Source organism: Carex rostrata, chromosome 19, assembly GCF_964058835.1.
Source record: "Carex rostrata chromosome 19, lpCarRost1.2, whole genome shotgun sequence".
NCBI lineage: Eukaryota > Viridiplantae > Streptophyta > Magnoliopsida > Poales > Cyperaceae > Carex > Carex rostrata.
Window position 1 is genome coordinate 6,921,675 of NC_135936.1, and position 19,346 is coordinate 6,941,020.

General features: G+C 34.4%; 3 protein-coding genes across 7 annotated transcripts; 1 reads left to right on the forward strand and 2 right to left on the reverse strand.

The window, feature by feature from the left end:
- The first annotated feature begins 690 nt into the window (after positions 1-690).
- Positions 691-4,289, forward strand: CCMH (cytochrome c biogenesis protein family). 3 transcript variants are annotated; one of them, XM_078320633.1, is made up of 6 exons: positions 692-851; positions 1,574-1,631; positions 1,741-1,828; positions 1,909-2,112; positions 2,885-3,016; positions 3,867-4,289. In XM_078320633.1, exons 4-6 carry the CDS (start codon positions 1,969-1,971, stop codon positions 4,053-4,055), a joined length of 465 nt encoding a protein of 154 aa, XP_078176759.1. In that variant the 5' UTR covers positions 692-851; positions 1,574-1,631; positions 1,741-1,828; positions 1,909-1,968; the 3' UTR covers positions 4,056-4,289. The 3 variants fall into 3 exon arrangements, with proteins under 3 accessions (XP_078176761.1, XP_078176759.1, XP_078176760.1); XM_078320634.1 differs by having other exon boundaries at positions 1,927-2,112; XM_078320635.1 differs by having other exon boundaries at positions 691-851; positions 1,741-2,112.
- LOC144571358 (putative inactive nicotinamidase At3g16190) lies at positions 4,251-8,483 on the reverse strand. 2 transcript variants are annotated; one of them, XM_078320632.1, is made up of 6 exons: positions 8,342-8,483; positions 8,185-8,271; positions 7,469-7,700; positions 7,032-7,148; positions 5,092-5,170; positions 4,251-4,782 (listed from the first exon to the last, which is right to left on the reverse strand). In XM_078320632.1, exons 1-5 carry the CDS (start codon positions 8,405-8,407, stop codon positions 5,097-5,099), a joined length of 576 nt encoding a protein of 191 aa, XP_078176758.1. In that variant the 5' UTR covers positions 8,408-8,483; the 3' UTR covers positions 4,251-4,782; positions 5,092-5,096. The 2 variants fall into 2 exon arrangements, with proteins under 2 accessions (XP_078176758.1, XP_078176757.1); XM_078320631.1 differs by having other exon boundaries at positions 5,088-5,170; positions 8,342-8,471.
- A 2,569-nt stretch (positions 8,484-11,052) lies between these two features.
- LOC144571357 (putative inactive nicotinamidase At3g16190) lies at positions 11,053-14,952 on the reverse strand. 2 transcript variants are annotated; one of them, XM_078320629.1, is made up of 6 exons: positions 14,518-14,952; positions 14,330-14,449; positions 13,594-13,825; positions 13,165-13,281; positions 11,619-11,697; positions 11,053-11,308 (listed from the first exon to the last, which is right to left on the reverse strand). In XM_078320629.1, the coding sequence occupies exons 1-5, from the start codon at positions 14,707-14,709 to the stop codon at positions 11,624-11,626; spliced, it is 735 nt and encodes a 244-aa protein (XP_078176755.1). In that variant the 5' UTR covers positions 14,710-14,952; the 3' UTR covers positions 11,053-11,308; positions 11,619-11,623. The 2 variants fall into 2 exon arrangements, with proteins under 2 accessions (XP_078176755.1, XP_078176756.1); XM_078320630.1 differs by having other exon boundaries at positions 11,053-11,300; positions 14,518-14,733.
- Positions 14,953-19,346: the final 4,394 nt, after the last annotated feature.

Sequence of the window (19,346 nt, forward strand, 5' to 3'; positions counted from 1 at the left end):
AACCGAACCGACCGAACTAAACTTCTCAACCGAATTACAACCAAACCGAACAAACCGAAGTTTTACTTCGGTTTGTTCGGTTGAACCAAAATTTGATAAGACTCAAGCAAGAAATAAAAAAAAAAAAACTTAAACTAGATTTGATTTGACTCAAGTAGAAAATCCAACAAGAAATCTTTGTTCCTGTGGTGCGTTGCACAAATTAGACAAAAAGTACAAAAAGAAAGAAAGAGAATAGAGAGAAAAGACAAATTTTTGAAAAAAAAAACTATTGAAATCGAATTGCAGCAGAGGAGTGAAATAAAGAAAGGGAAAAAGAGAGGAAGGAGTGGAGGAGCGTGAGACAGAACAAATAAATCTAATTAGCTCTGTGAAGATTTAGATTGACCTAGAAGAAAGAAAGAGTGGGGGAGCGTGAGGCAGCCATAAGATCCCAGAAAAAAGAAAGGGGAAAAAGAGCAAGGGGTGGGGAGCGTGAAAATGAATCCAACCCTGACGCGATTTCATTAAAAAAATTTGGTCGGTTCGGTTCAACCGAATTAAATTCTTTCTAAACCGAACCAAACAACAAAAACCGAATAAGACAAAAAAATGAACCGAACCGAACCAATTAAACCGAAAAGCCGAACCAATTAAACCGAACTTCTCCGGTTCGGTTAAAAACCAAATAAACCGAACCATTTGAACACCCCTAGCCCCTGCGCGAAGGAAAAGAAAACACTCAACCCTGCGCTTGCGCGAAGAGAGAATAGCCGCGCCGCGCCGCTCTACTGTGCCAGTGTGCCCGCCGCCTGCCAGCCCCGCAGCCCGTCTCAGCCACCAGTAACCCTAGCCGCCTCTAATTCTGTTCGGTAAATCTCCTTCTCTGAATTCCGAAATTTCTTAACTTAGACTATTTGGTGCTCAATGGTCTGTTAATTTAGACTATTTGAATTGCTGAAGAAATATGAACTGAATCAGATGATTTTGGGTCTGTCATGCTTAATATGATGTTAGTATGATGTTAGATGAATCAATTTCTGATTTTTGATTGATTTTGGGTCTTACTGCTTAATAGGACAATTTATTAGATATTGTAAGATAAAAGCACTGGTATGCTTATTGGAATTTCCCTCTGTTGTTAATGAATCAATCAAGCCCTATTAATGAAACAATCAAGCTCTAATGATGCTGCTTCACGCACTGTTTTTAATTTTTTTGGGAAAGCATGTACTATTTTGGGAATTTTTCAGATTTGGTTGATCATGTTTAGTATCTTATCTTTGACAGGGTTACGGTTATAATGTATTCTTTGCTATATTTTGTGTGGCACTGGTATGCTTATTGGAATTGCCCTCTGTTGTTGCCTGCCTTGTGTTGTCGCCCTTCTTTATGCTTTTGCTGCCATGTAGGAATTTTTTGAATAATTGCAAGAGTAGAGTATTAAATTTTCACATAAATTATAACTATTAGATTTTGATGTACCAGTAACAGGCTAATTAAAGGGTTACAATTCTATATATACGTGTGAAAGATTTTCACATGATTTTTTCTCCTTTTGTTTTGATCTCAACTTTGTATTGGGTTATCGCAGGTTAATTTATACAGAACCGACTAATCTAGGCGTGTTGAATTCTTCACCTACTTATCTGGTAAATAAAGATCTAAATTTTACAGTGTTATACATCAATGCATTGCTCACAGGGGATATTATGTGTATATATATAAAAGAACTCTTATAGAACCTTTTGTACATTTCAGGAAATCCTCTCTTCTCTATCGTGTGCGTTGCTATCTCTAGATAATTCCTTTGAAGGCGAGAGTTAGCTTGAATCAGCCATTGCGAACGGTACTTCTCCTATGAAATGGGAGATTTTTTTTTTTGCAACTATTTATGTTATGCTTGCCTACCCCTAACAAAATTCCTAGCTTCGCCACTGCACACAGGTCAAGGGAAAAGGAACTATTAATTCGTCTTGATAGGTCTTTATGATGGCAACTGACGATGAATCAAAGAAGACACAGATAGTAGAAGCTCGGGCTAGGAATATAAGCCACAATGTACGGTGCACTGAGTGTGGCAGCCAATCAATTGAAGATTCCAACGCTGATGTGGCAGTTTTGCTCCGGAAGGTAAACATGTCTGAAATATGTGTTATGAAGACTTGAACTCAAAAGATTTTTCATTCTGGCATGATGCAGTTACCATATACCTAGACCTGCTAGGGTTATGTCTGCTGGTATACTCTCTGCATTTTTTTTTTTTCATTTGTGTGTTGTGGGGGTTGAGCATAGGGGGTTTCTTGGGTATCCCTAGGGAACCTCAAAATTATCTTGTGTGCATGTGTTTCATCTTCATCAGCTAGTGCCTCCTATTCTAGTGTTATCGCCATTACTGATTCCATTTAGTATTACTTTTTCATGATATGATAGTTACATGGTATGCTTTTAGTTGTTAGCCTATGCTGTTAGTTGTTATTTTGGTCCTACTGTTAATTTGATATGTGGTTAGAGATTTAGTGGTGGTTAGATGTTGATGCTAGTTGGACTGTATGGACTCTGTTTCGTAATGAAACAGGTGGTCAATACCACTTTTGCAAAAAAAAAAAAAAAAAATCTTGTGTGCATGTGCAAAACATGAGAGATGGTTAGTTTGAATACTTTGAAGAAATGAAGAGAGGCATGGACAATTTGGGTACTTGCTGAAGATATTGGGAGGAGGTTATATCTTAAAATTCCCATTTTTTTGGTACCGTGTATGCTATACTTTTGTTTACAGAGACAAATACGATATTTTTGAAGTTCTGTCTGCATAACTTCACTTTGTCATTGAATGTTTGGTTGAATAGAAAGTTAATTGAGTTTGAGCATTATTAAAACTTAGTTATGTATTGATGTCTTGTAGCTGATTCGCGATGAAATCAAATCTGGCAAAACTGACAAGGACATATACAAAAAACTGGAAGAGCAATTTGGTGAGACGGTGCTATATGCTCCAAAATTTGACCTTCAAACTGCCGCTCTTTGGCTTTCACCGGTCAGTTCATAATCCATGAATTTCTTTTAAAAAAATATTAACATCTCTTTTATTATATCTCTCTTTGGTATGATCCTGAAGTGTGATGATTTATGAATGAAATAGCTGATTTATCCACTGAACTGTTACTAACTAGTACCAGTGCATCACAAAATGATAGCCTTTTTTTGTTTTGTTCTTATTGTGTGTTTAATTTTTGTTTTTCTTTGGCAATAATGGAAAAGTGATGAACACTTTAAGAAAATAGGATGTAGAGATCTTATTGTTTTACTTTGAAAGTAATTGAATTTATGGAACCACGTGGTAATTAACTTGAGGATTTTTATACTGAATGATAATAAGGGGTTTCACCAAATTGTGCTTTTATGTTTGCAGATGGTACCTAAAATGGATAAGTAATATTCTGAGTAGTTACTTCTTTTGTAGAATTAATCATAATCTTACACATTCCCTTCTCTTGTTATCATTTCCGAAAACAATTGTTTCTTTCAGTTTTTCTCATCAAATACTGATTAGCATTACAGTGGTTTAGAGAATTATCCATGGAACAAGAGGGGAAAAAAAGGGGCAATTCAAGTAGAAATAATTTTGCCCCAGCATTAATTGAAATGGGCTATAGTCATGTTGGGTCTATTGACCTGGTGGCACGGTAATACTTAGATGATCTTTTCTGGCAAATGCGGCAAGTTATGGGCTTGTTTTCCAAATACTAAAAAAATGCAGATGATTTTAAAAATACCTTCAATGCAAATGTTGCTAAATCATGACAATACTAAAATAATTCAGACATGTTTGCAAAATCTCATAAATTAATTTGATTTAATTTAAAAATGGAGCTTATTATTGTCAGGTAATTTTAGCTGGTGCTGGTGCTGGGGTGTGGGCATATCAAAGGCACCGTCAAAAAACAAATGTGCACATAATGGCATTAAACCTAGTACGAGGGGTTCCTTTAACCCCGAAGGAGAAAGAAACCATGCTTGACCTTCTCACACCACCACCACCTCCACCGAGGAGATGGCCATGGGAGAGAAGATAGCAAACTTATTAGGAACAAAGTTTACGCTTGCATCAGGCTTTCAGTTTAACACGGGGCTGTTGTAGCTTCTTTTCCAGCTTTGGTGAGATTGATGCAATTATATAGCGGTTTTGTTTGTGCTGCTTGTGTCATTGTTTCATGCATATCTATCCTTGTAAGATGTTTGCGTCTTTTATATTTCTGTTGGGCTAATAATTTGCCATCCTTTATTTTATTTTATTTTTATTTTTTTTGAGTGCTGTCAGTTTTGTAGTTGTAACATTAGAACCTGGCATTATTGATGCTGACTCGTCAACTAGTTTTACGCGGAGAGACGGAGTTCTCGTGATACAACTACATGATACCATGAGTTGGTATCCTTGTAGTTGTAGCATTATAATCTTCGTAGCCTCTGTCAAGTTTTTCAATAGCAATTGACCATTTTTCATCCTTAACAGCCACTGCCAAGTTTTTTCAAAAGAGAGTGTATATTCAATAGCAATTGACAACTGTTACAACCTTAAAATATACAGTAACGGTGGTGATAACTATATGATCTTCTCTCAGGGAGTGACCAATCAAGCTCACTGTCAGGGAGTAAACAATCAAGCTCACATCTTATGTACCCTTTGAAAGGCAAAAGAAAAAAGGAAGTCCTAGGCACCTAACATTAGCATCTCCTCATAATCTCTTCATGGGTGCAGTTCTATCATCTACCTTGCTCCGATCTCATCGTACCCGTCATCACCTGAAAAGACATCATTACAAGTTTCTTAGTTTTCCCTACGAAATTTTCTCAAAGGTATTTCAGAAACACCAAAGTTGAACAAAAAACCAATTTTGCATCAGCGGAAAAAGGTGTATACAGCCCCACAGAGCACTAGTTCTCATATACTAAAAAAGCAATGATTCTCTCTTTTATAAGTATAAATAGCTGCTGCGGTTTCCCAGTAAATTTTCAGTAGACAGATATCTAGAAAGTTAAACAAATTTAAATACAAAGCACAATAAAAGCACACATCAAAGCAACATTTTGGTTCATTAATCAGTTACTTACTAAGATCATGTGGCAGCGCAGGTCCATTCTTGCAAGGTTGGTGTGGCAACTCCAACATTTTCCATATCTCTAATATTTGCTGGAATATACAAAAAGATTTTTGAAATATAATTATATGCATTTGGATAAAAGCATAATATCATCAAGGGAAAACATATTATTTAAATGGAGACACAGAGTATCAACATGAACTTGTATCGAAATACTCACGGACATCAATTGGTTACGTTTCCCACAGAACAGATTTAATAGAAAGATTCAGGTCTGCCTTGTGTTGACAGTAAAATACCCATTCTTTTAATTTAATCAGAATTTATAGATAATGTCCTATTATCTTTTGATTTGGAAAACACTGGAAAGAAATGCATCTGGGGAAACTATTTACAGATTCATTTTATTAACTAGCATTGTTTACAAGTACACAGTTATCTTTGTCATTGATTTATTACGTAATGTAAATTAAAGGGAAGGATCCAGTGCACTAGATAGGAATATATCCTATACCTTCATTGCCTTCTAGATATATGGCAAGAACTAGTTTTCCTTTTATTATCTTTCACTCTGCATTATCTCAGTCTACATCTAGGGGTGTCAATGAGCTAGCTCGGTCTGAGCTAGGTCCTAACTTAGCTTGTTAAATCCTGGACCAAGCTATAGCTGAGCAAGTTGGACTTAGGAAATCGAGACAAGCCAGCCCGAGCTAGCTTGCGAGCTGACGAGCTGGCTTACTGGGTCTGATTGGATCTTGTTTTAAGAAGAAATAAAATCTACAAACTTTTTGGATTGAGCTGAACCGAGTTAAACAGTATAAAATGCACACAAATTCATACAAATTGACAAATTGATGCCTAGCCGAGCTAGCTCTAGCTCGGGAGCAAGCTAGACCCCAGCTTGAACTTGTTCATTCTGAACCGAGGTAGTGGTGAGCTGGCTCGTTAACAGCTCGGCCCAGTAACAAGCGAGTCAGGTGCGAGTTACGATCAAGCCACGAGCTTTTTTGCCACCCCTATCTACATCCAATTAAATTAGGAAGTTTTAAAGAGAAGGAAAAAGGTGGAAAGTGGAAGCTGGTGAGGTCTGGTCTGGGATTTTCCATCCCTTCAATTTCCATTGCCTTTTCCTCTTTACCCCATTGACTCGTTCACGGATGCCTTTTCCTTACCAGTCACCTCATCTTTTTTACCTTTTTAATTGCAATTACCATGGAGGTGTCCTCCCTGGCAATTACAATCATTGCACGAACCAATTTTATAGTTCTACCAGATTAGCACCTAATTGCAAAATTATGGAATAATATGTTTTTCACAGTCAAAACAGTTCAAAGAAACCCACACAAGTCGATGTATATTTTATCGAGCTTAATTAAGACATTTTTTTAAAGCCTCGCCTCCACAATACTCCACAATCTATCTAGTCAAAAACAAAAAGGAAACAAGGATACACCAAAAAGGACTTAAATTTCAGAGAGAATTTGAAGGTGGTTCCTTTGCCCTACTGATTTGCTTTCAACTTCCGAAGAAGCCACGCTAAACCTTCCGGCACAGAAGGTACCAATATAGAACTGGATGTAAAAGTATAATTTCAAGTTTGGAACGCTCCCACGAAGCTCTGTAACCATCAAGCAATGTGAAGAAAAAACTAGGACCCGCTAGAACAAACCCTTGTCTGTCCTTCCAATTTTATTCTCCGTTTCTTTTTCTTTAAACATCAGGCCATAAATTAGAGTTGTAATGAAGAGCTGAGATGCAATAGCATCTGATGCCACTAGAGGCAGTGGCATTAAATCCCTTCTCCTTAATTAATTAGTATAATCTAAGAGTCTTATTGGATTGGGATATTAGAATCTCGACCTGACGGGTCAATTCAGGTAAACTTCAATGATGGTATTGAGATGAAAAATTATACATTAATGACTGGTAAAACGAAAGACAGGAACTCACAGGAATGAATCTCAGGCGTAGCCGCGGCTGTTGCATCAACAATGACAGTTACATGTTCGTAGTCAAGTGCAACTGCATCAAACACGGTTTGCCTAATGCAATTCGGAGTCTGAACCCCTATTTAATATAAACAAAAAATTGTGACAATTTAGAAGAGTGATAACATTTTTTCAGTTGTGTCAACAATATGATGCATAAGAAACTTAACATTTCTCTTACTCCATGAAAAGGAGATGTGTTAAGTCCTTTTGTTTTTTTTTAAAAAAAAAAAGCAGTTTGCTTGATCTGTCGGTGTTATATGAAAATTAACCCAAAAATTTTAGGGTATCAAGTTGCGAACATGACAAATGTTAGATGTTTTTGGCACATGTGGCAACAATATTAGGTCTGCTAGTATACGCATGAAACCAAAATACATCTATAACTTGCTTACTTACCAACAATAACAAGCCGTTTGATTCTAGTGGCCTTAAGAAGTGCATCGAGATTTGTATTAAAGAAGGCACTGAAGCGTGTCTTAACCAACTTATACTCGCCTTCTCTAATTTTGAGCCCCTCTACTAGCTCGGCACCTTTAGCCCCTTTCATGGTGAGGCCCTTGCCATTAGAATAGAGGTGCCTCCGAAATAGCTCAACATCTCTTCCCAAGGGGTCATGCTCTCTTACAACCTGTTATTATTAGTTTCACACAGCTGATGCTTATTTATTTTCAATTGGAGACTTAGGATCTGTATCCTCCCAGGTACCTGACTCAACACAATTGAAACGGACGGCTCAGATTTACTCCCACCCGGTCGGGATTCGGGATGACAGAAGAGGCAGGATTATTTGTGCTTTGAGATGCGTGCCAATCCATTTTCGGACCGTCCGATTCAATTCTACTCAGTCAGGTAACCTGAGGGGATACAAATTCGGAGACTTAGGGGTTAATCTTGTCAAACTGAGGCTTATTAGGGCAATTTATTCTCATTCTTGCCCCGTGTCCTTTCTAAGCCGGCATTGGTTTTCATTTGCAATTTACAATAAAAGAGGTCCAACTGAGTTAAACCAGAAATCAAAATTAATTGGACCAATTGAAGGCTCTATACTTGAAGATTCTATGAAGTGGTACTCAGAATGAGCTAACAAAACTGAATCAAATGAATAAACTGACCCAAATTACTAAAATGCCCCTCTCCCGTGCCAGTGAGACGACCTTGGCCACTGATGGCACGACGGCCTTCGCCAACAAAAAATCATTCTGAAAAAAAAAAAAACATCATTTTAATAACAAAAGAGAGAGAGAGAGATAGAGAGAGAGAGAGTCGCGCCTGCATATCTATGACGAGCAAAGCGGTTTCGTCCCACTTGCATGGTGTGGACCGTGTGGTTTCCATTGGCGCGGGATCGGTTCTCCTCGGCTCCGTATTTCTGATGAATATTTTATTTTTCAAGTACTGGAAGAAGAGCGTTTGTCAAAGCAAAGCAAGAGGATAAGGTAGGGGCGTAAACGGATCGGATATTATCCGATTTCGTCCGGATCTGAATCCGGAAAATTTATAACTGATAAAAATACAGTAAGACATTTAACTATCCGTATCTGACTGTTTACACTTTTAAACCACAACAAATGTGTTATATTACATATTGTAACAAGAATTTATTAAATTGTATATAGATATATATTTTGATGAACAATATTGACATAATTTGTGACTAATATTTTAATAATATAATATATATTTTGTAACTAACAAACTAATTATGAAAAATATATGTATCCGTCCAATATCCAATCTATATCCGTAACGTTTAATATCCGATCCGTATTCATATCTAAGACTATCTGTATTTAAAAAATTATAACAAATAGAGATACGATAATACCACTGTCCGATCCATATCCCACCGTTTACACGAGAGCAGTAACTAGCGCCAGGTGTGCTGTCATAAAAGTTGAAATTATATTTTAGGGTAAATTTCGCTTGAGGTCACTAAACTTTGTTATTTGTCACGAATTGGTCACTCAAGTTTGATTTGTCCCTTTTGAGTCACTCAACTTTGTTATTTGTTCCAATCAAGTCTCTCTATATTTTTCCATCCAAAATTTTAACATAATATATTAATTCCGTTAATATTTTGGATGGAATATACTAATTTCGTTAATATTTTGGATGGAATGAGTATATTCCGTTAATTTTTTGGACGGAATAGGAATATTCCGTTAAAATTTTGGATGGAAAAGTATAGAGGGGTTTGATTGGAACAAATAACAAAGTTGAGTGACTCAAAAGGAACAAATCAAACTTGAGTGACCAATTCGTGACAAATAACAAAGTTTAGTGACCTACAGCGAAATTTACCCTATATTTTATCTTATGGCACATAATTCTTCAACCTTTTGCTTGATTCTTTTTTTTTCAGACTAAAAAATAACTAGGGATATTCATAAAGGCTAATGGGACCTCATTGATCCGTGAAAATGACGATTTCTTTTTTAAACAATGAAAATGCTGAGCAATCATAGCTATAAATTAGCATAATCTAGTATGCTTCTCTTGTGCAAAGGATCGTGTGCGCATGTTTTCCATGAGACCTTAATTATTAGTAACGAGTCTCGCTAATATTACATTAGTGTCATTTCAGTCTCCACTAATTTCAAAATTTATCAAATCGACTTCAAACGGTGAATTCAATCCGTTCAAACCGATCTATTTCATTAGTTGTACATTTACATGTAAAATTTTTAACTTTTTGAATTTATTTCGTATCAAATCAAGCGATCAAATGTGTGAGTTTTTAAGTTAATTTTAATACAATACTAAAATAACTTGAAAATATAAACGCATCACTTATAAAGTAAATTGGTTTGAACGGTTTGGATTAGTCGTTTAAAGTCTATTCAATCAATTTTGAAGTTAGTGTCATGTAACACCGATGTCGTACTAGCTGGACTCATTAGTAACATTTTGATAACTTAAAATATTATATTTTCTTATTAAAATTATGATCCTGCAAAATTTATGGTCATTAAAAAAAGAAAAGAAAAAGTTCAAAATTAAATTATAATATCTGCATGTGTAAAATTAAATTAGGGGGGAATTTATGCATATTCTTCAAAAACTTCAAAATTCCCTCTAAAACTCATAATATCATATTTAACCTTCTAAACTTAAAAAACTCATAAATTTATTTACCCAATTTATTGCCATTTTATATTAAAACTCATTTACAATGTATTAATTACTCATTTTACCTTTTTATTAGAAAAATAAAAAAAAATATGTAGCTTATTTAAGAGAAACGTTTAACTTTCTAATTGTCTGATTATGAGGACAAATTGTCCATTTCTTATTTGTGACACACACAAGCATATCATAAATGTCACTGTATACGTGTCACGAGTAAAGAAATAACTCATTTATTCTAAAAAACTAACTAATTAGAAGAATGAATAGTTTTTTTACACACACTACATACTTTTTTATTTTATTTTTTAATAAAGAGTAAGATGAGAACTTTACAAATTTAAAAATGAGTTTTAATAGAAAAGACAATAAATTTGTGAGTTTTAAAATTTAAAAAGATAAATGTGATATTATAAATTTTAGAAGGAAAAATACACAATTTTGAATTTTTTGAAGATACATATGAAATTCTTCGTAAATTAAATGAGTTAGCTCTCGATGGGAATCCGAGCTTGTGTTAAACCTAAGTGCATGTTTAATTTTGTAACAGGCACTCAAAAGAAAAAAAAAATGCTCGAATTAACGGACGCTTAGTTAAAAAATAATTAATAACAAAAAATTGTTTTACGCGGAGAATTAATAAAAAATAATTAATAACAGGCTCTTGATGAGACTCCGAACTTAGTTTTATGCGGAGAGAGAAAAGAGTTCAAAACAGTGTTTGTTGTTTAATAATACCCTTGACAGCCTCCGCCAAGTATTTCAGAGAGAGAGAGTTCTAATGATACTAAATGGTACCATGAGTTGGTATCCTTGTAGTTGTAGCATTATAATCTTGGTAGCCTCTGTCAAGGTTTTTCAAAAGAGAGAGTGTATATTCAATAGCAATTGACAACTGTTACAACCTTAAAATTTACAGTAACGGTTGTGATAACTAAATGATTTCTGTCAGGAAGTGACCAATCAAGCTCACATCTTATGTACCCTTTAAAAGGCAAAAGAAAAATGGAAGTCCTAAGCACCTAACATTAGCATCTCGTCATAATCCCTTCATGGGTGCCGTTCTATCATCTACCTTGCTCCGATCTCATCGTACCATTTCCTCATCACCTGAGAAGACATAATTACAAGTTTCTTAGTTTTCCTAACGAAATTTTCTCAAAGGTACTTCAGAAACACCAAAGTTGAACAAAAAACCAATTTTGCATCAGCGGAAAAAGGTGTATACAGCCCCCACAGAGCACTAGTTCTCATATACTAAAAAAGCAACGATTCTCTCTTTTACAAGTATAATAGCTGCTGCGGTTTCCCAGTAAATTTTCAGTAGACAGATATCTACCGAGTTATAACAAATTTTAATACAAAGCACAATAAAAGCACACATCACAGCAACATTTTGGTTCATTAATCAGTTACTTACTAAGATCATGTGGCAGCGCAGGTCCATTCTTGCAAGGTTGGTGTGGCAACTCCAACATTTTTCATATCTCTAATATTTGCTGGAATATACAAAAAGATTTTCGAAATATAATTATATGCATTTGGATAAAAGCATAGTACCATCAAGGGAAAACATATTATTTAAATGGAGACACAGAGTATCAACATCAACTTGTATCGTAATACTCACGGACATCAATTGGTTACGTTTATCACAGAACAGATTTAATAGAAAGATTCAGGTCTGCCTTGTGTTGACAGTAAAATACCCATTCTTTTAATTTAATCAGAATTTATAGATAATGTCTATTATCTTTTGATTTGGAAAACACTGGAAAGAAATGCATCTGGGGAAACTATTTACAGATTCATTTTATTAACTAGCATTGTTTACAAGTACACAGTTATCTTTGTCATTGATTTATTACGTAATGTAAATTAAAGGGAAGGATCCAGTGCACTAGATAGGAATATATCCTATACCTTCATTGCCTTCTAGATATATGGCAAGAACTAGTTTTCCTTTTATTATCTTTCACTCTGCAGTATCCCGGTCTACATCCAATTAAATTAGGAAGTTTTAAAGAGAAGGAAAAAGGTGGAAAGTGGAAGCTGGTGAGGTCTGGTCTGGGATTCTCTGTCCCTACAATTTCCATTGCCTTTTCCTCTTAACCCCATTGACTCGTTCATGGATGCCTTTTCCTTACCAGTCACCTCTTGTTACTCTCTCCCTTCTCAGCATCTTCTCACCACCACCTCGTCTTTTTTACCTTTTTAATTGCAATTACCATGGAGGTGTCCTCCCTGGCAATTACAATCATTGCACAAACCAATTTTATAGTTCTACCAGATTAGCACCTAATTGCAAAATTATGGAATAATATGTTTTTCACAGTCAAAACAGTTCAAAGAAACCCACACAAGTCGAAGTATACTTAATCGAGCTTAATTAAGACATTTTTTGTGAAGCCTCGCCTCCACAATTCTCCACAATCTATCTAGTCAAAAGCAAAAAGGAAACAAGGATACACCAAAAAGGACTTAAATTTCAGAGAGAATTTGAAGGTTGCTCCTTTGCCCTACTGATTTGCTTTCAACTTCTGAAGAAGCCACGCTAAACCTTCCGGCACAGAAGGTACCAATATAGAACTGGATGTAAAAGTATAATTTCAAGTTTGGAACGCTCTCACGAAGCTCTGTAACCATCAAGCAATGTGAAGAAAAAACTAGGACCCGCTAGAACAAACCCTTGTCTGTCCTTCCAATTTTTTTTTTCTTTTCTTTTTCTTTAAATATCAAGCCATAAATTAGAGTTGTAATGAAGAGCTGAGATGCAATAGCATCTGATGCCACTAGAGGCAGTGGCATTAGATCCCTTCTTAATTAATTGGTATAGTCTAAAGAGTCTTATTGGATTGGGATATTAGAATCTCGACCTGATGGGTCAATTCAGGTAAACTTCAATGATGGTATTGAGATGAAAAATTATACATTCATGACAGGTAAAAAGAAAGACAGGAGCTCACAGGAATGAATCTCTGGCGTAGCCGCGGCTGTTGCATCAGCAATGACAGTAACATGTTCGTAGTCAAGTGCAACTGCATCAAACACAGTTTGCCTAATGCAATTCGGAGTCTGAACCCCTATTTAATATAAACAAAAAATTGTGACAACTTAGAAGAGTGGTAACATTTTTTCAGTTGTGTCAACAATATGATGCATAAGAAACTTAACATTTCTCTTACTCCATGAAAAGGAGATGTGTTAAGTCCCTTTTTTTTTAAAAAGAAAAAACAGTTTGCTTGATCCGTCAGTGTTATATGAAAATTAGCCCAAAAATTTTTGGGTATCAAGTTGCGAACATGACAAATACTAGATGTTTTTGGCACATGTGGCAACAATATTAGGTCTGCTAGTATACGCATGAAACCAAAATACATCTATAACTTGCTTACCAACAATAACAAGCCGTTTGATTCTAGTGGCCTTAAGAAGTGCATCGAGATTTGTATTAAAGAAGGCACTGAAGCGTGTCTTAACCAACTTATACTCTCCTTCTCTAATTTTGAGCCCCTCTACTAGCTCGGCACCTTTAGCCCCTTTCATGGTGGGGCCCTTGCCATTAGAATAGTGGTGCCTCCGAAATAGCTCAACATCTCTTCCCAAGGGGTCATGCTCTCTTACAACCTGTTATTATTAGTTTCACACAGCTGATGCTTATTTATTTTAAATTGGAGACTTAGGATCCGTATCCTCCCAGGTACCTGACTCAACACAATTGAAACGGACGGCTCAGATTTACTCTCAGCCGGTCGGGATTCGGGATGACTGAGGGAGCAGGATTATTTGTGCTTTGAGATGCGTGCCAATCCATTTTGGGACCCAATTCTACCCAGTCAGGTAACCTGAGGGGATACAAATTTGGAGACTTGGGGGTTAATGTTGTCAAACTGAGGCTTACTAGGGCAATTTATTCTCATTCTTGCCGTGTCCTTTCTACACCGGCATTGGTTTTCATTTGCAATTTACAATAAATGAGGTTTAATTGAGTTAAACCAGAACTCAAAATTAATTGGACCAAACTAAAATGAGGGCTAAAACCCAGAGTTACTTGAAGGCTCTATACTTCAAGATTCTATGAATTGGTACTCAGAATGAGCTAACAAAACTGAATAAAATGAATAAACTGACCCAAATTACTAAAATGCCCCTCTCCCGTGCCAGAGAAACGGCCTTGGCCACTGATGGCACGATGGCCTTCGCCCCAGCCACCAACATCGGGCTCCCCATTTCTGGCAACAAAAAATCATTCTGAAAAAAAAAAAAAAAATTTAATAACAAAAAGAGAGAGAGAGAGAGAGAATTTGAGAGAGTCACACCTGCATATCTATGACGAGCAAAGCGGTTTCGTCCCACTTGCATGGTGTGGTTTCCATCGGCGCGGGATCGACTCTCCTCGGCTCCGAATTTCTGATGAATATTTTCTTTTTCAAGTACTGGAAGAAGGAGCGTTTGTCAAAGGAAAGCAAGAGGATGAGGAGAGCAGTAACTAGCGCCAGGTGTGCTGTCATAAAAGTTGAAATTATATTTTATCTTATGGTACAGAAATCCTCAACTTTTTTGCTCGATTCTTTTTTTTTTAGACTAAAAAAACCAGGGAATTTCCTAGAGGGACCGGACACAATGTGGAGATTTTGGATCTTTGATCCGTGAAAATGGCGAATTCTTTGTTAAACAGTGAAAATGTGAGCAATTATAGCTAAAAAGTAGCATAATCGAGTATGATTCTCTTGTGCAAAGGATCATGTGCGCATGTTTTTCTTGAGATCTTAATTATTAGCATAGTAGAGAAGCAAAGGATCATGTGCGCATGTTTTCCTTGAGATCTTAATTATTAGCATAGTAGAGAAACAAAGGATCATGTGCGCATGTTTTCTGATCTTAATTATTAGCATAGTTACAAGATTCATGAATTATATCCGAATAATTTGTTTTTTGGATGATGTCGAACTGAATGTCGAATTATTCGGTTGACCGAATTAAACCCGAATAATTCGCAAATTTTATGGAATTTGCCCGAAATTTATGAATTATACATGAATTTTTTTCCGAATTTTTCCCAGAACATTTTTTTTTTGCTCTCTTGTAGGACTGAGATTTCTGATCCAGATAATTCCGAATCGTTTCCAAATTATATCCGAATCACGAATTTTTAACCTCGCCAAACCGAACCCGAATAATTCATTTGTCACTATGATTATTAGTAAGCTTTTGATAACTTAAAATATTATATATTCTTATTAACATTAAGATCCTGCAACATTTATGGTCATTATTCATTAAGATTCTTAATGACCATAAATTGCTCTCATTCATAAAAGAAAAGAGAAAAAATACTTCAAATTTTAATTATAATATCTGCATGTGTAAAATTAAATTAAGGGGAATTTTATGCATATCCTTCAAAAACTTCAAAATTGCCTCTAAAACTCATAATATCATATTTAATTATTTATCCTTCTAAATTTAAAAAACTCACAAATTTACCCAATTTATTGCCATTTTATATTAAAACTCATTTACAATGTATTAATTACTCATTTTACCTTTTTATTAGAAAAATAAAAAAATATGTAGCTTATTTAAGAGAAACATTCAACTTTCTAATTGTCTGATTATGAGGACAAATTGTCCATTTCTTATTTGTGACACACACAAGCATATCATAAATGTCCTGTATACGTGTCACGAGTAAAGAAATAACTCATTTATCCTAAAAAACTGACCAATTAAAAGAATGAATAGTTTTTTTTACACACTACATATTTTTATTTTTATTTTTTTTAATAAAGATGAGAATTTTACAAATTTACAAATGAGTTTTAATAGAAAAGGCAATAAATTGGATAAAATTAAGTAAATTTATGAGTTTTCAAAATTTGAAAAGATAAATGTGATATTATAAATTTTACAAGAAAAATACACAATTTTGAATTTTTCTAAGATACATATGAAATTCTTCGTAAATTAAATGAGTTACCTTTCGATGAGAATCCGAACTTGTGTTAAACCTAAGTGCATGTTTAATTTTGTAACAGACACTCAAAAGAAAAAAAAAATGCTAGAATTAACGGACGCTTAGTTAAAAAATAATTAATAACAAAAAACAAAAAAAAAATAATGCAATACTGGGAGCGCATGCCATACAATTGTATACAGAATTTTTTTATTCGTGGCAAAAAATAAATTAAATTCATAGTATTCTTTTTACAAAATATATAAAATTAACAAAGTCACAATGATTCATCGAGGCTCATGGCCGTATGATTTATTACAACGCAAAAGCTATCAAGTCAAGGGGTCAAAATATGAAGGATTTTGTGTGCATTTTTATGCACTATTTTTCTCATTTTTTTGACCACTTGACTTGATAGTAAAAAAATTTAAAATTTCTTTTTTTATATGGAAACGAAATTCTCGTTAAGGATATTGGTTTGAACGGTTTAAATTTGTCATTTGAAGCCCGGAAATATATTGTTGAAATACTAGAGAAAGCGCGTTAGCTGTACTCTCTCTCTCTCTATATATATATATATATATTCGGAGTTTGAATTTCTAAAATAACACAAAATTTGTATTTAGATTCAGATTATTAATCTACACAAAATATTAAAATATTAAAGCTGTCTCGGACCAAATTTATCCGGATTCTAATCGGATTTACGGTATCTGAACCTTTTTTTCGGCCGGGGGCAGATTCAACTCTTTATTTTATATTAAACATTATAGGAGACAAAAATAATGGGGGGAGATGCCTACAGGCTTCTTGTAAAAAAAAAAAAAAAAAAAAAAAAAATAATAATAATAGTAATGGTAGAAAAGTAACTCTAATTCTAAAAATGATTTCCTATGGCTATTATATATAGTTATGTTGGAGCTTAAAAGGTTTGCTCTAAAATAAGCGTTTATCTGCACTAAAAAACCGCTCTTTATGAATACAAGGATCTTTATTTTCAAAATATGAAAACAAGGACCTCTAATTTCTTATAACATAATATTTTTTTTGCAATCCAATAAAGTCTGATTAGAATGGACAGACCATTAATCTTTTCAGACAATTATTTCGTTTTAAAACTGATTTGTTGGCACAACCGTATTTCTTTTTTTTTTTTAGTAAAGATTGGAGGTCAAATTACTCAACTATTTAATATTTTTGCTATTACAATAAAATATTTCTTCCATCTGGATTTCGAACCAAATGCTAGTTCTTATTGACATAGTAGTATGTTCGATAAACTTTACAAAAGATATGTAAAATATTAGATTATTACCTTCTACCATGGTTGCTTGACCTTCTAGTTCTAGTTGAAAGGTACATAACCTTTGTCTTTCATTCAGATAAAACACCTCCAGGAAGAATATATTATTAGAGGAGCAAAATATAAAGGAAAAATATTATTGAGTTCTGTTAAAAAAAATATGATGTAGCTGGTTTGAATTTGATACTTGATAGAAATATGGATGGAGCTTAAAAGGCAATTACATTTTCTTACCAAAACAAAACAATAATTGGAGGTAAATTTTGGGTAACAAATATTGACATAATTAATTTAGCTTTACACAAACGCACAATAAGCCAAAGAATCGTTAGACAGAGCACTTTCCATGAATGAATCGTTATGAAATATAGCTACTTGTTACAAGGGAGATCTAATTTGTCACACATTATTTTTCTTTCTTTCATATTTTTGTAAATGTTTAAATAGTATTTATAGCGTTATAGCGGAATGACTAAAAAAACAGTGCTATGTCCATATACCGCTACTATAGCGCCGATAGCATCATAGCTTTTATGGTCCGAAAATGCTATAGCGCGTTATTTAGAACCTTGAATTTTGATTAAAAAAAAATGTTCTTTTCCATTTATAATCTGCTATCATTTTTTTTAAAAGCAAATTTTAAAGAATAAAGATCAAACCATCTAACTATTTGATATCCTTAAAAAAAAATTCATTTAAATTTCAAATCTACAATCTCTCACACAGAAAAATATTATTTTTGCCACTTCAAATCTTCTATCCTATAAAATAAAAAATGATTTATCATCCGCATAATAATTAATGATTACTGAAAATAAAATAAAATGAAGCCATTAACACGGAATTAGGACTGACAATGTTAGAGATAAATTATATAGAGTAGAACTAGGGTGCTCTTAAGCTTACCAAAGTTTTGGTGAGCTTAACTCTAAAACTCATCAAATCGATTTCAAATGACGAATCCGAACCGTTGAAATCCACCTACCTTACGTGTGATGCATCTACATGTGAAATTTTTAAACATTCAAATTAATTTAGTATAAAGTCAAGTGGTCAAAAACGTTCAAAAAATGAATGCACTAAAATTAATTTATTAACCTTCTAATTTTGACCGCTTGACTTTATACTAAATTAATTCGAATGTTTAAAAATTTCACATGTAGATGCATCACACGTAAGGTAGGCGGGTTTCAACGGTTCGGATTCGTCGTTTGAAATCGATTTGATAAGTTTTAGAGTTAAGCTCACCAAAACTTTGGTGAGCTTAAGAGCACCCTAGTTCTACTCAATTATATATATTATTTTCAAATACAATAAGTCAATAAGGTAAAAGAAAGAAATGAAATTTTTTTCCTAAATAACTTAATATGTGCAATTTAAGAGTACTCTGATTTCGGAAAAAAAAAATTGAGAGGACAAATCAGTGTCAAAACCGGACCAAATCGATCGGTTCAACCGAAAAAAATACCAGACTTGGTTACTCTGGTCAATTTTATTAAAAAGTAAAAACTGATGACTCAAAACTAAAAAAAAAAAATATTTATTTGCATTTTTTAGTTCGTACATTTCTCCTTTCTTTGCTCCAGAAACCTCTGCGTAGAGGGAAGGAACAGAAAAGAAAGGAAGGGATTAGCACTAATTTTACTCCCTCTACATCCCGATTTGGGAGGGACAAATCTCAGAGCTTTTGTATAACAAACTCCTCTCCGCTTTCACTTCGATTTTCCTCTTCTGGAGCAAGAGAACAAATTCAGTCAAGTCCAGACTGCTGGGATTCCACCTCCGCTGGAGCACAACCTTTAATGAATGGTATTTCACCTCCTCTGGAGCACAACCTCGATCTTCTTGCATTGTCTCGCTCGTTAACATGAAAAACACAAAGCATACTT

Bases quoted from the DNA above. Each gene is read 5' to 3' on its own strand.
- CCMH (XM_078320635.1), top strand. From the start codon at position 1,969: ATGATGGCAACTGACGATGAATCAAAGAAGACACAGATAGTAGAAGCT. The intron at 2,113-2,884 runs GTAAACATGTCT...GATGTCTTGTAG, and splicing joins TGGCAGTTTTGCTCCGGAAG to CTGATTCGCGATGAAATCAA. The intron at 3,017-3,866 runs GTCAGTTCATAA...TATTATTGTCAG, and splicing joins CCGCTCTTTGGCTTTCACCG to GTAATTTTAGCTGGTGCTGG.
- LOC144571358 (XM_078320632.1), bottom strand. From the start codon at position 8,407: ATGGAAACCACACGGTCCACACCATGCAAGTGGGACGAAACCGCTTTG. The intron at 8,272-8,341 runs GCGCGACTCTCT...TTTTTTTTTCAG, and splicing joins TGCTCGTCATAGATATGCAG to AATGATTTTTTGTTGGCGAA. The intron at 5,171-7,031 runs GTGAGTTCCTGT...TGTATATTCCAG, and splicing joins TACGCCTGAGATTCATTCCT to CAAATATTAGAGATATGGAA.
- LOC144571357 (XM_078320629.1), bottom strand. From the start codon at position 14,709: ATGACAGCACACCTGGCGCTAGTTACTGCTCTCCTCATCCTCTTGCTT. The intron at 14,450-14,517 runs GTGTGACTCTCT...TTTTTTTTTCAG, and splicing joins TGCTCGTCATAGATATGCAG to AATGATTTTTTGTTGCCAGA. The intron at 13,826-14,329 runs GTCAGTTTATTC...TAATAATAACAG, and splicing joins GGGGCATTTTAGTAATTTGG to GTTGTAAGAGAGCATGACCC.